At 37.3% G+C, this 14,109-nt stretch overlaps 1 protein-coding gene across 1 annotated transcript in view; it reads right to left on the bottom strand.

The window, feature by feature from the left end:
- The window catches only part of Slc13a1 (solute carrier family 13 member 1), a 73,732-nt gene extending 67,355 nt beyond the window's left edge, over positions 1–6,377 (bottom strand). The window contains exon 1 of the mRNA XM_034519347.2: positions 6,234–6,377. Within this exon, the coding sequence (XP_034375238.1) occupies positions 6,234–6,332 (99 nt within the window). The 5' untranslated portion in view covers positions 6,333–6,377. The remainder of the gene's footprint in view (positions 1–6,233) is intronic.
- Between the last annotated feature and the right edge of the window lie 7,732 nt (positions 6,378–14,109).

Genomic DNA, 14,109 nt, shown 5'->3' with positions numbered 1-14,109 from the left:
GAGCAGCTGATCTGTAGACAGTATCTCAAAGGTTTTGTTTTGGTTTTGTTTTTTTTTTTTTTATTTTTTGGGTTTTTGTTTGTTTGTTTGTTTTGTTTTTTTGAGACAGGGTTTCTCTGTGTAGCCCTGGCTGTCCTGGAACTCACAATGTAGACCAGGCTGGCCTCGAACTCAGAAATCCACCCGCCTCTGCCTCCCAAGTGCTGGGATTAAAGGCGTGAGCCACCACTGCCAGGCCTCAAAGTTTTAAAAGAGAATCCTCTTCATTTTATAAATGAGGGAATGAGCCAAAAGTAGAATGTCAAAATCTTTTAGAAAACTTATAAGAATTATTTAGGTAATGGGAGACAGAAGAGGCTAGTATCACATATATAGTATACGGTCAGTATCCACATATATCAGAAGCTTAAAGTAACTGACCTGTATTTCTTGACACCTTAAGAGTCCATCATGGGTCAAGATTCTTGTGCAACAGTTACAAGAGCAGAGAATCTGCATCTCAGTGAGCACTTGTGGTATTTAAGTTCTGCAACATATGCATACCTTTTCAGGATCTGATAGAGAAGATGCACCTAACCCTCAAGAGACTTGAGGCCCCAGGGAGTGGGGAAGTTTGTTGGGGTGGAGGGTGGGGTAAGGACATCCTCTTGGAGACGGGGAGGGAAGGGTGGGGGGGGAGGTATGGGATGTGGAACAGTCAGAGGGTAAACCTGGAGGAGGATCAAGTCTGGTCTGTAAAAAACGATTAAAGAATAAATAAAGAAAAGAAACACTATTCCAGAGCAATATCATTTCCTAACTAGTGAGTTTTAGTAAAAGAAAATGACATATTGTTTCTAATACAATATGAAAAATTGTATCCTAATTGGAAAATTAAAAAATACAATACAAAATACCATTGTGCTCTGTGGGCTTGGGAGTTTCTAATACTTTGTATGCTAATTAAACAAATACAACACAAAAGAGGGCTGTCCTCTGTGGGTTTGGGAGTCAGGCAGTCTGCTCGAATCTTTTGTTCCATTTATAGGTTCCTGTAACTTTAGGTAATTTTTAACCTGAGTTTGTTCAACTGCAGAAGGGAGATATTGACTATTTCTAATAATTACTATGAGGCTTATTATTAGGAGCTGTCATATTTGTCATGTTTACCAAGCAAGATACAAAATCCTATCCCAAATGGGAAAATGAACTTTGTGGGTCAGGTACCTTCCATTTATACCACGTTCTCTTCACTACTCCTTTTCTCTGTACTAGAAGCCCTCTCCTCCAGTCACACCTTCATCTTATAGTGCATAGAAATTCCATATCCTTCTGTCACATGAGAACATGTGACAATCTATTTGCTCACTCAACATAGTCATCTACTCTCTGTGTGATAAGCCCTGTATTTTGGGCTAGAGAACACAGACTGACAATCTGCATGATCCCCTAAAGGCATTTATAGTCTGTAGAGGAAGGCAAAGATAATCACCACCTGGAATACACACTACAATGGGGCCAACATAGCTATGATGACACAAGAGCAGCCATAATGATTCTCAGTTTCTCTGCTCTTCTCAAGGAGGGCAGGACAAAGTAGGAGGCAGGAAGAGATTAGAGCATGAGCAAAGACAGAGCATTAGGAAGGAATGTTCACTGGTACTCTGGGGATGGCAAAGAGTGAGTGTGAAAGAAGAGGCATGAAATGATGATGTGTGAATAGAGGTGAACATTGTTGTCTCAAGGAGAGTACAGTGAGAATGGAGAATGGAAGATGGATGGAGAGAAGAAAATATAGATGAAAAGACAACATATTCACATACTCAGTGGTAGAGAGATAGAGGGGAAAGCATCTGAGAGGACACACAGGTTAGAGGTTGTGCTTGTAACTTGACTCTCCCATGCTCTTCTCCCTTGGAGTCCATCTTGATATGAAATATTAAAAACAAACAAACAACAACAACAAAAAATCCACCAGAAGTACCAAAGAGAAAACTGAAATGCAGTTGGGGTTTTACAATCCATCAACTAATAAGTGGTTTTGGTTTGTTTTTTTTGTTGTTGTTGTTGTTTTGTTTTGTTTTTGTTGTTGTTATTGAGTACCCATAGGATTGTTTCCCTGTCTCTTTACTGTGAAAAGGGCTCCAAGCAAAAGCATCAGACAGCTGGAGTGAGACACTCTTGGGAGAAATGCAGCCAACAGAATAATATACGATTGCTCAGGTTTTTCCTACGGCTTCTCAAGGAACCCGGCTTGTTTATTTATTTAAGATTTTATAGAGACAGTGTCTAGTGAAGCCCAGGCTGGCCTTGACCTTGACCTCCAGTCCTCCTTATTCCATTTCTGAAGTGCTGGGATTAGAGGCATGGACTATCACACCCTGATTACACAGTACTTGGCCTAGAACTAGGGATTTCATGAATGATCAACAGTATGCTGATTGAGCTAGGTCCCTAGCTGGACTGTCTCTTAATCTTTTATGTTTCATAAACAGTAATACCAAGACAAACCAAAACACTGCAAAAAAAAGAATAAAAATAAAACAGTAAATACTGAAAAGATTAAAATTAGCAAACTGCTAGAAATAGTTATAAATGAATAGTTACATAGAAAATACAAATGAAACTGTAGCACAGTACCTAGGGCAGTATTAATAGTCTTCTGTATGAGAATATTTAGGCAACTTCTTCTTCAAAGTGAGAAAAATTCATTGTGATTATATAATTAAAAAAACAGCAGTTGCATTAGAACTTTGATATTGATTGTAACTATTAACTGTGGAAGAAATAAGAGTACATTTGTGTTTAGATGAAAATTTTAAAATATTTCTGATACTTTAGATTCATAAGAAAGTATAATTTATCTCTTATCAAAGGAACATCTACAGCAATGCCATAGGACCGAACTTCTAACCGCCATGGGATTGCTATAGATGTATATAATCATAGTAATGAAAATTGGTGGTCAGACAATGAACTCAGACAAGTGTTTGAAAACATGAGCAACCACATCATATGAAGCTCTTTACTAGTTTTTTTCTAAGTTTATTGTGAAAATTTTGAGTGACCAGTTAATAGTAATAACCAATTGGTAAAAATTAAATCAGGTCTTCTATTTAGCTTATGCCCAGAACCTTCAGGAATAAGGCACAATCTCCTTCCTTATAAAATATCACTCCCATAAAAACACTGAAAAACATGAGCTTAATTTCTCATTCAACAAGACGGCGTGGAGATACCAACCCCATGCATATGTGATGCATAGTGAGCACTGGACAAGAAAAGGTCAACATAACCTGACAAGCAGACATGACCCTGTGACATAGTTGGGACTCTGTGACATCAGGAAACGGCACACACCTAGTTCATTGCTTCATTTCTCAAAAGGCCTTTCCCCAGTGTCAGGAATCAATGCCATTTTCTACCTCAGGACTCTAAACAGCATGATGCTAATTAAGGAAATAGTTAGGATAAGCCTCCTTTGCTCTTTGGCTTATTGGGAACATTATCTTGTGGAGAACTGCCTGAGTTGTTGATAAATGATTAACAATCCATGAGGAATAAGCCTTTAAAAACACAAAAGTCTCTAAAACACCTGTTAACATATAAATTCCAAGTTTTGACAAAACTCGAGTTCAGAACAAGCTTCTTGGTCTTTGTTGTGTTCAGTGTCTCTAAACACGTACTCCTTCAGACATGGAATGAGAATGCTGGAATGTCAGCTATCATCTGCTGGTTTGTTAGAAGGTTAAATATAATGGTTTGGGCAAAGCATTTGGCAGAAAGCCTAGAAGAGAGGAGTGCTCTGTACAGATATCCTTTCTCCTTCCTTCTTAATATTGCTTAAAAATTCTCTGAGAATCCCTTTGCTGATGACACATTTTTGGCTGGAGATGGAATTGAGATAAGAGGCAAAGCCAGTCTCTAAGAGCACCAGTAACCAGTGAAAATTTCAGCCAGCAACTCCTCACTTGTTGGTTCTATGCCACATACATTCACTGTGTTTTTAAAAGACAAGTTTGATTTTTCATTTTGCTTGATTCCTCTGTTACCTTATTGCTGTGTCTACAAGGGCAGATTTCTTCACTTCAGTAACAAAGATGCTAACCATAAATTGATGTATATCCTTGTTGACATAAAACTTTATCAAATATCATACCTTCTTTCCTACCTTCATTGCAAGAGTTAAATAATGTTCTTTTGAGTTTACTTAGTAGTTTGTTAATGATAAAATTTCTATTCAAATTTGCCAAAATAAAATAAAATTTTGTTATGGTGTTAGGAAACTTTTTCCTCATTAAAATTAATTGAATTTTAACAAATGAATTGATTAGAATAAAACAAAAATAGAACACATTCCTGAGTACAACTCCTTGCTTTGCTCTCAATGTACTTTGGCTAATGCATAAACGTAATGTACTTTTACCATTGCATGTTTGGGAAAGGAAAATCAATCTTAGCAATGATACACTTTCCTGGTGGTGAATCATGAAGTCACATCATTGCTTTTTATTTATGCATTTGTCTTCTTTCTCAGTGAGCTTGTATTTATTTCCTGAAAAATTATGAATGGTAATTAGAATGAGATGTATCTGTATGTCAGAGGAGCAGCACAGATGATGTGTATATGATGGCATAGGATTGACTGTAGTTTAATTTCCTGCATTCTCTGCAATAAGGGCCCATGTAGAGACTAAGGCAGAAATGTTAAAATCTTTCATGTATGAATCAAAATGTGCCCGGGAGAAAATTTAGATACATCTGCAGATTCATAAGATTAAGGGGCTTGTAAAGAGGTTATTGTGCATAATTAGATGGAGTGACAGACCTAGAAATGTTGAGGGGAGAAGCTGCATTAGAGCCCTGTATGTGCGAGTCCAGTCTGCTATCTGGTCCATGCACAGGGTCACACAGATGCCTAGTCTCGTGGATGGGAATTAAGTGTAGGAAGCTACAGTAGAAAGATCAAATCTGGCTGAAAATAATCCACAGCATTCTGTTACTGCATATGAATTTCCTTCAGGAATTTTCAGATAGGTGGCTACGACATCTGAGGAAAGCTAGAGCTCCCAATGTACTGTAATTATTCTATTTTATTAATCCAACAGTCCTCATGAGGAAAGAGCATTGGGTAGGTTCTCTTCCACTGAGTGGAGGGACTTCCTGTCAAGGGAGGGTAAAAATTTCCCTAGCTTTACAGTCAACTCATGAAGGGAGAGTAGCAGAGCCCCACTTACTGTTTGGTGAGTGATGACACATTTAGTCTTCACAACAAGCCTGCTATGATCCTGCTCTTATGTGAAAGCAGAAGTACAGGGAGGTTATGTAAGTTGTTCAGGTCACACAGCTTGCAAATGCTAAATGTGGCATCTCAAGCAGAGAGCCTGTCTCCAGCACCTGTTCTCCTACCACCAAATCACACTTGTGGCTGGCACAGGGAAGGGGCTCACTAAGTGTTTGGTCGTTCAGACCATGTCACCAAAACATGAACATTCATTGAGTTTAATATCCTGGGCTTAATAGACTGATTATTTTCAAAAACAAACTGGAAGATAGTCATGAGTACGCCAATGTAAGTACACTAAAATCTGAAATGAGCAAAGCGATGACTTATTATATTTTCTGATTAACCTGGAAAATAACTTCATATCTTTGATGTCTCTGTTCAAGGAGAAAATTTAGTTTCTGGCAAGTTTTTTTGTGGCTGACTCTTAAGACACAGTGCTGACAGCTCTGTAGGTATCTCTAGACCTTACTTTTCCAATTGTTCTGTTTAGAGCTGTATAACCTTACAGCCCTCAAGGTTCTTGCATCCTAGAATAACTATGAATACAACACAATGTATGTGTAGCTAACAACATCATGTCACAATGTCACAAAGCTGGGTATCCCTGTCAGTCCTTTAGATAGACATTTATTATTGCTTATTCCTGGAAGAAGAAATCATTATCCACAATGCTTGCTGGAGGCTGATAACTTGAAAGATCTAAAGGGTTGTGTTTCTTTTGCTTTTTTCTTTCATCTACTTGACAGGTGGAGAACAATTCTCATTGATTATCATGTCTAATTATTCCACTTAATAATGCCAAGATGCAAATAAGACCAACGACTAAAAATGAAGAAAACGGACAAGTACAATGTATAGACAAGCAGAAAGTATTACCATTTCTCAGCTTTGAACCAGACCATAATCAACATCGAAGAATAACCTATAGCCCAAACCATGTGCCTGTGTGTGCTCCAGGCTTGCTTACCTTGGTTCGGACAATGAGAGGGAGTGGCAATAAAACCAAAACACTGAAAACCACAAGGAGAAAGCGGCGATAGACCAAAGCATAATTGAGGAGCTTCATTGTCCTGAGCAGGTACCTTCAACAGTATCCTCCTCATACTCAGGCGGATGTTAAATAACCAGCCTGGATTAATATTTCTCTACCTCATCATCTTTACTTACCGCCTCAGAAAAACCAATGTTAGTTAAAATTAAATCTCGTTTTTATTGTTTTACTATCACAATTAAAAGTAAGAGATAAGCCCAAGAGTTCTCGAGGATTCAAAGACCATTTGCTTATGTGATTTATACGATGTAATACTGATTCCCTCCCTCCTTCCCTCCTTCCCTCCCTCCCTCTTTCCCTCTTTCTTTCTTTCCCTCTTTCTTTCTTTCTTTCTTTCTTTCTTTCTTTCTTTCTTTCTTTCTCTTTCTTTCTGCACAGTAATGGACTATAGCCTGGAGAGACTAGGAGAAGGTAAGGTCAGATCATGAATAAAGTTAACTGAGTTTGTCCACACTTAATCCCCTCTTACTGTTTTGATGACCCCCTAGCTTCTCCTAGCTGAAGCTGTCATCACTGTTGTGATACCCTTAGTATTTCAACACCGACTGTCTCCAGAGTCCTGTCTAAGAAAGTATATTTTACTGTCTAAGGTGAAATAGCAACTCCAACTGCATGGATTTCAGTGCAGGGGAGTGGGTAAAAGAAAGGTGTTTGAGGCTAATAGCTTTTCTTGGGGCTTCTCCGGTCGTGGTCTGAGTCAGCATTCTGAAAAATTGATAGTAATTTTTCCCTTTTGAAAGCAAAGTATGATGTTTCTTTTAAAGATCTTAATACCTTTTCTTGGTAGGAAACAAAAAAAAATGTACCTTATATAAGCATTCTACTTAAGAACTTTATGCATTTGAAATGATATTATTGTACCAATATTAGTTATGTAATTATAAAGGGAATTGTACAGAGAGAAATCAGTAGGGTCATTCACCAGATGTGTGTGCATGTGTGCTTATAATGAGAAAGTCATCATGTGTGAATGTAGGTAAAGATGAAAACTGTTAAAACATAGAGAAGATATGGCTATGGGTTGTCTGTTGTGTCTTAAAATGTGAATTAGCCACTAAAGCTCAAGTTAGCAACTGTGAACTCATCCTTAGGTATAAACAAAGCACCCCACCAGAGATCCTGAAATTTAAGTAAATTTCTCTTGACACAGATTTCACTATTATATAATGTATGGTTATCATTGAGACCTGACTTCTAATTCCGAATTAGTGTTGACTCTGCTTTATTTTTCTCTCAAAGAAAATTATTCCTTTCAATAATAGTCCCTATGTTGGTGCAAATAAGATTTTCCCCCTCTAAAGTGATAAATTTCCAGACAAATTATACTGTTATTCAGGAAAACCAGAGAGGTAAATAGAAAAAAAAGTTTTGAATAATAATGGTTCATTACATAGAAATATTTCACAGATGAAAGGGTGATTGCCATCTGAATAACAATAGTAATATAATGTGACTATCCACAAAGTAGCAATAATAAACAATATTAAGAACAGATTAAAGGAACTGAGCTGCTCAGAATCATCCTTATTTTTCTCCAATAATATCCTGAATAGTTCATCATGGGCTCTTCCTTTCTTCTAGTTTTTGAAGGAAACACTTTTGGTCTCAGATTTTCTTAGGCCGCCTGCTGTGACCATTTGAACTTCACTTTCTCATCTCGGAGGACATCACTTTGTGAAATGATATAAAAAATGGAAGGGCATTTATGTTCCGCTTAAACAGTAATGAAGATCTAAGGTAAGCATAATGTCGAGGAGGTAGCTCGTCAGTCAGACAGAAGCTAAACAAGAGAGCTTGATGCTTGCCTATGCCTCTGCTCTCTTCTGGCAACCATTTCTCCCCATATGAAGATTCTCAGGACCCTCATTCTGTGACCTGAAACTACAGCTGGACCAGTCTTCTGTGGTCCACATAAGAAGTTTCATCCCATAATTCCAAAATGTCCATCCTCAGCTACCCTGTAGCCACATAGCCATTCTCCTAATCTCAGCAATACTCTCTTGTTGTCACAAGGGAGAAAAGATCTGACAAAGTAATTAGGATTAGTAGGTCATAAATGTCACTCAGGACTCACTAGGGTATGAAACAGCCAAGCTATTTGAAGCTTCAAGAAAACATACCTCAAGAGACTCTGCAAATTGCACCCTGTTGTTAGACAGTTTCAAGACAAAGACAGGTTAGTTCCCTGGGTCGAATTTTGACTTTTTTAATGCAGAGAAACTAAACCTCTTGTGACATTCTGTAGTGGTGTTAACATACAATTGTGCTGTATGTGAATTAAGTTGTAACAACAGGTGAACATCAGTTAATTTAAAACACACTTTATTGAATATTTTTAAAAATTACTAATGTTGTTACCTTGCACACCATCTTCTACTGTGCACCAGAGATTTTACAGTCTCTACCCCATTTAATTTTCAAAACCTAGTATAATCCAGGCATGTGGTACAGGACTATAAATACAGCTACTCGAGCTAGTTTAAGCAAAAGGATTGTAAGTCAAGGAAATTCTGAGTTACAGAGTGAGCTTAGACAATTTAGTGAGACCCTGTCTCAGTATTGAAAAACATAAAAGGAGGGCAGATAACTCATTGGTAGAGCCCACCCCCAGCAATCATGAGTCTCCAGGTTCAATCTCTAGTAACATGAACATACACAAATGCAAGTCATGAACTTTTGTATTGTGATTTGCTATTTTTGTTACCATTTGTATTTTGTGAAAGCTGAGACTCAACAAGGTTAGTTAAAATGTGCCAGAAATCAACTGTCAGAGCAATGACTTGAATCCAACTCTTTCTACTCTTAAGGAAATGCTTTCTTCTTCTTTTCCACGATGTCATATGTCTACAATACTGACTATTTATTGAACTCACTAACACACATAGACCTTGCATGTGCTTTGGTAAGCTTAAGGATCATATCTTTCTCATTACTCTTGGGCATTATGGATAGCATAAATGATATGAAAGGATCAAACACAGTTGGAGAGGGCCCTCTTATCTATTTCAAGACAGTTTAGTTACCCATCACACTTGAGTTTTGCACACAATTGGTGGGAGCGGAGTGCAAGGAGTTTCTTTCGTCATTCTTTTCTTATATTAATTGTCGGATTTGTGATTTTCTTCAAGCCTTTCATTTTAAGAATATGCTTTCCTTCTCTCCTTCAATCCTACACATGTTGAAATTTGATCTTATTGATTCATCTACAAACTGCTTCTCTATAGAGATAAGTCTAATCTGTGCTCAAGTCCCTGATCCATTCCTTTCCAAGTCCATTCCAGGAAGTTTCTTAGGGTAAATGCATCCATATATCCTGGAATGCTTAACCTAAGAGGAAATGACTATAGTACAGAACCAAAATGAGTCTTGAGAGTCTTCATGTTTAGTTTGCTTTATATGTAATTTTATGCATCCTAGAGTTTGAGAATCATTGACTTAATAACTGTAAAATACTCCTTAGCTTTGACGTAGTATGACTTACATAGTTCACTATTTGATTCATATACTAATGCATATAGATCTCAACTTTTCAGTAAGGTTGTTAATTCTTTGAGGTGGGCATTCAGTTACTTCTCATGTCAATATCAAAGTTATGGGTACAAGTCTGTACTCAATGGGTAATGTCTGTTTGCTTACCTGTGACTGTAATCAAATGAAGTCAAATAGACACATTGATTATGGCTGGATTTGGTATGGTGTCCATCAGTAGAGGATAGTTCAGCTTTCAAAAGATACATGGCATTTCAATGGCTTTTAAGTTTATGTGTACTTGCTAAGGAGGAGAAAACACACCAAAAGTCAAAGTGCTTTTATTCTGCCTGAATCAGCAGCTGCCTCAACCGCACTATTTTTATTCTTTGAACCAATCATTCTTTGCCAATTTAAGTCGATTGCAATTGGGACTTTTGGTCAAGGAATAAAAACCAAAATTGCTCCTGGCTTTCTTTGTTCCTAAGCCTCTACCAGTCCCCAAACCGAATGTCATTCCTGAAGGATCCTTGTGAATTTATTTTTAGAATTTATTTATTGTATGTATATTACTATGTGGACACATACACATTATGACACATGTATAAAAGTCAGGGGACAAAACAAATGTAAGCATCAGTTTTCCCATTTGTCTCTGTAGGTCTGAAAGGCTGGGCTTAAGTCACTATGTTTGTTAGCAGATGCTTTACCTGCTGAGCCATCCCACCATCTGGGATTCCTATTTAGATATTCCAACCATCTTTATAACTTTTAAAACTTTTAGACATTATGTGTGTGTGGGGGGGGGGTTGAAGGGGGCAGTATTGTATGTGAGCTGACTCTCCAACCATTTTACAAGCTATTCAAAGAAGGCATTTTCCCCTTGTCTACCATCTAGCAGTTTGGCGTTTCCCTCTCCATGTTTTAATGTTTTCAATTACTCCAAGTTCATATATCTAAAGCCTTCAGATGAGCCAGATCCTCTCAATAAAACCAAAACATAGACAGTGTTACATGACTGACAGACACTTATTCCAACTATTGGGAAGGCTGAAGCAGTAAAATTATGAGCCCCAGGACAGGCTAGGCAGTAGGGGCAATATAGTGAAACCTTGCTTCAAAACTAAATAAAAACTATGTTGACTAACTTCTAGGCTCACAACCCATCTCCTAAAATGAAGGATAAAATATTTGTCTGGTATGTATTATGTAGAGTGTAGATTCAAACACTAGCTGCCCAGCTGCTTATGTTGGCAACATTCATTAACCACAACCTCAATAATCATGAAGTAAATAACTGACCAAATAGATAAAGATTGAACTGTGTCCTGAGAGGCCAGGACCTGGGCTTCTGTGAACCGAGAAGAGAAGCAAATTCCAAAAGAGGAGGGACTACTCAAGTGAACATAGCAACTAGCAGACTGTCTCAGTACCAGGGCCAACTCAGAACTGGCCACACCCTCTGCTAGCCTGAGGAAATACTTCTTCTGGACCAAGTCTGACCTCATTTTTATTTTGGGAAATGAGATAGAAATGAAAAACTCAGATGACAAAAGGGAGGTGAAGACTATGAAAGAGGAGAAGAAGGGAGAGAACATTCTAGAACACTAGTACTCATTCCAAAGGGGTAATAAACTACGTTAATTCATAAGCTAGTGATTTGGATGTTAAATAAAATTAAATGTATGTATTCTTTATAGAGTGTCATTACTTTCTCTCTGAAGTCACTGGCTTTATGATTTATAAACCAATGCAATTAATTATCACTTACATAATAAATTTATAGTATTACTAGTTAATAATGCCAACAGATGAAGCTTTTTAGTTTTTGAAGAATTAAACAGATGATATTCACTTGCTAATCTGAATGTTTTACAATAAGTTATTTTTTTCTAATATAAGATTATAATCTATAAGGTAAAATGAACTCCAACAAAATGAATACTAAGTTATTCTATAAAATAGCTAAGGAAATACTGTTTATGATTTAATCTGTTTATTTTTATTTATCATGGACATACATTTTATATAAAGCCTGCTTATTTTTTCTTTGTTTTTTTTCAATTGACTTTTTTCTTTCATCCAAAGATTTTTAGTTAAAATACAATTATGTCACTTTCTCCTTTTCTTTTTCTTCCATTTGTCATGTGGCTCCCCTCCTGCTCTCTCTCTTAAATAGGTCACCTCTTTTTGATTATTAATGTGACATATATATGCATAAACAAATAAATATATCCTGTTGAGTCCATTTAGTGTGGCTTGTGTGAATATGATTTGAGGGTGGACTGCTGTGTATTGGATAACCCACTAGGTTCATCCAGGGAAAGGGTGATCTCCCTCTCACAGTAGTCATTAGTTACCTGTTTGTACGTGTGTGTGTGTGTGTGTGTGTGTGTGTGTTTGTCTAGGTGCTGGGGTTTGGTGAGATTTCCTTCTTCCACATTAGCATATCTGCTGATGATGTCATTGTTTGGTCTTGTTTGAGCAACTATATGGTTCCAGTAATATAGCGTCACTTCCTTGTCCTCTCTAGCAGACAGAATCTCACAGCCTGGTCCTCTGGCTCTTAGAAGCTTTTTACCCCCTTCTCCCATGATGTTGTCTGTGTCTACAGTGCAAGAGCTGTGTTGTAGATGTATGCATTGAAGCTGGCTTCAACATGAACCCTTGATCTCTGTATTATGTATCTGTTGTAGTTTTCTGTCGTGGTTTTCGTTTGCTTTGTAGAGAATTTTCTTTGATGAGGGGTGAGAGCTACATGTATCTGTGAGTATAAGAGTAAGTTTTAGAATGTGGTTAGAATGCAGGTCATAAAATAGTGGTAATTGATGCTCTAGTAAGATTCATGACCTCACAGCCCCAGGTAGTTGGTTTAACTTTCTAATGTTGAACTGTTTTGTTGTTGTTTTTGTATTTGTTTTGCATTGTCCAATTTTCTATTTATGAGGAAAATAGAGTACAAGTTTGTTATGAACGTTTTCCAGTGAGCTTTTTCATAGAGTAGACATTTGCTAATTATCTGATATGGGAATGAACGAATGAACACTATAAATTAATGAACAAGAGAGCATCCAAACCGTTAGAAAATAACAAAAAATAACAAAAAAATTAAAGAGGGAAACTGAGTAAAGCTGCCATAAGAAGTGCAGGAAGAGCACTCCTGCCCCATGAATGCTAGTGTCCCATTTCCTTTCCTAAGCATCTGGTGAGCTCATCACATTTCGACAATGTCAGCATATCTCAGTCCTAATGGGAGCTGCCAGGGTATTCAGAAGCAAACCCAGGACACCTGAGTGTAGCATTTATTACATTTGCGCATAGATAGGGAAGCAAGTAGAGTTGTGATGTTCTAGAACACTGACATAAGTTTAGTGTTCTCCACAAGGGAATCTGAAGACTCCTAGCAATTGATTACATGGACCCATTACATAGTCTGAGTTGATGTAAGCTATCATACTGCATGTGAAGTCAGAATATTCTGCTATGCAGATACATCGAATCAGGCAGAACTAACTGTTGAAGAAAGCTACAGAGACCAGTTTAAAGAAATAAGTGAGGCCAACATCCTCCCCTTACCCCATCCTAGGAAGCTCAGTTCTGCTACAAAATCATTATTACTTTCAGTAAAATATGTCTGTTTATCTCTCTTAGGCAGAAAGAAAAAAAAAATCTTCCTATTTAACTACCAAAATATTGTCCCTTTGAAACATTTCCTGTCCCTGATGACGATAAAAACAAAATGTTAAGGTTCCCAATGGTGATTTTATTTTAAGTGTAGTAAATGGCCTTGACACAGTACAGCTTGCAGTCAAGCTGACCCATCTCTTTCACAAATTATTTTTTTTTTACCTAAGTGTAGAATATTTGACAATATGCTATTACCATGAATATGGAAGCTGGCCAGGCTGTCCTCCTGCAGTAATTTTCTGTTGGCATAGCTACAGCATTCTTTGTTCTGCACCACTTGGATTCTTTTATTGTTTGGGTTGGTGGCAAACTCCTCTTCTTTTATCATAGACCTACAGAGATACATTTTCAGAACATTTTCTTCTCGACTCATATCATTGTCTGGTTATACCACCTTATTTGAAAAGCCCTGAGAATCCAGCTGAATTTATACTTTTGGTCTGAATGCACAAACAATAGTATTAAGAAGTAGTATGAATTCTGGGACATTTGAAAAGAAATGAGGCATCTATGGCTTCTGTTTAGTGCATTCCCTGAAATGTTCAAATGCTGGAAGTTTAGTCCCCAATCTAAACACATCGGTAGGAAGTGACAAGACATTTAAGAGAAAGAAATCAACAAGAGTTGATTAAGTTAT

The sequence above is a fragment of the Arvicanthis niloticus genome, chromosome 15, assembly GCF_011762505.2.
Source record: "Arvicanthis niloticus isolate mArvNil1 chromosome 15, mArvNil1.pat.X, whole genome shotgun sequence".
Classification (NCBI taxonomy): domain Eukaryota; kingdom Metazoa; phylum Chordata; class Mammalia; order Rodentia; family Muridae; genus Arvicanthis; species Arvicanthis niloticus.
Note: the sequence above shows the minus strand (reverse complement) of the source record. Positions and strands in the feature narration are given on the sequence as shown.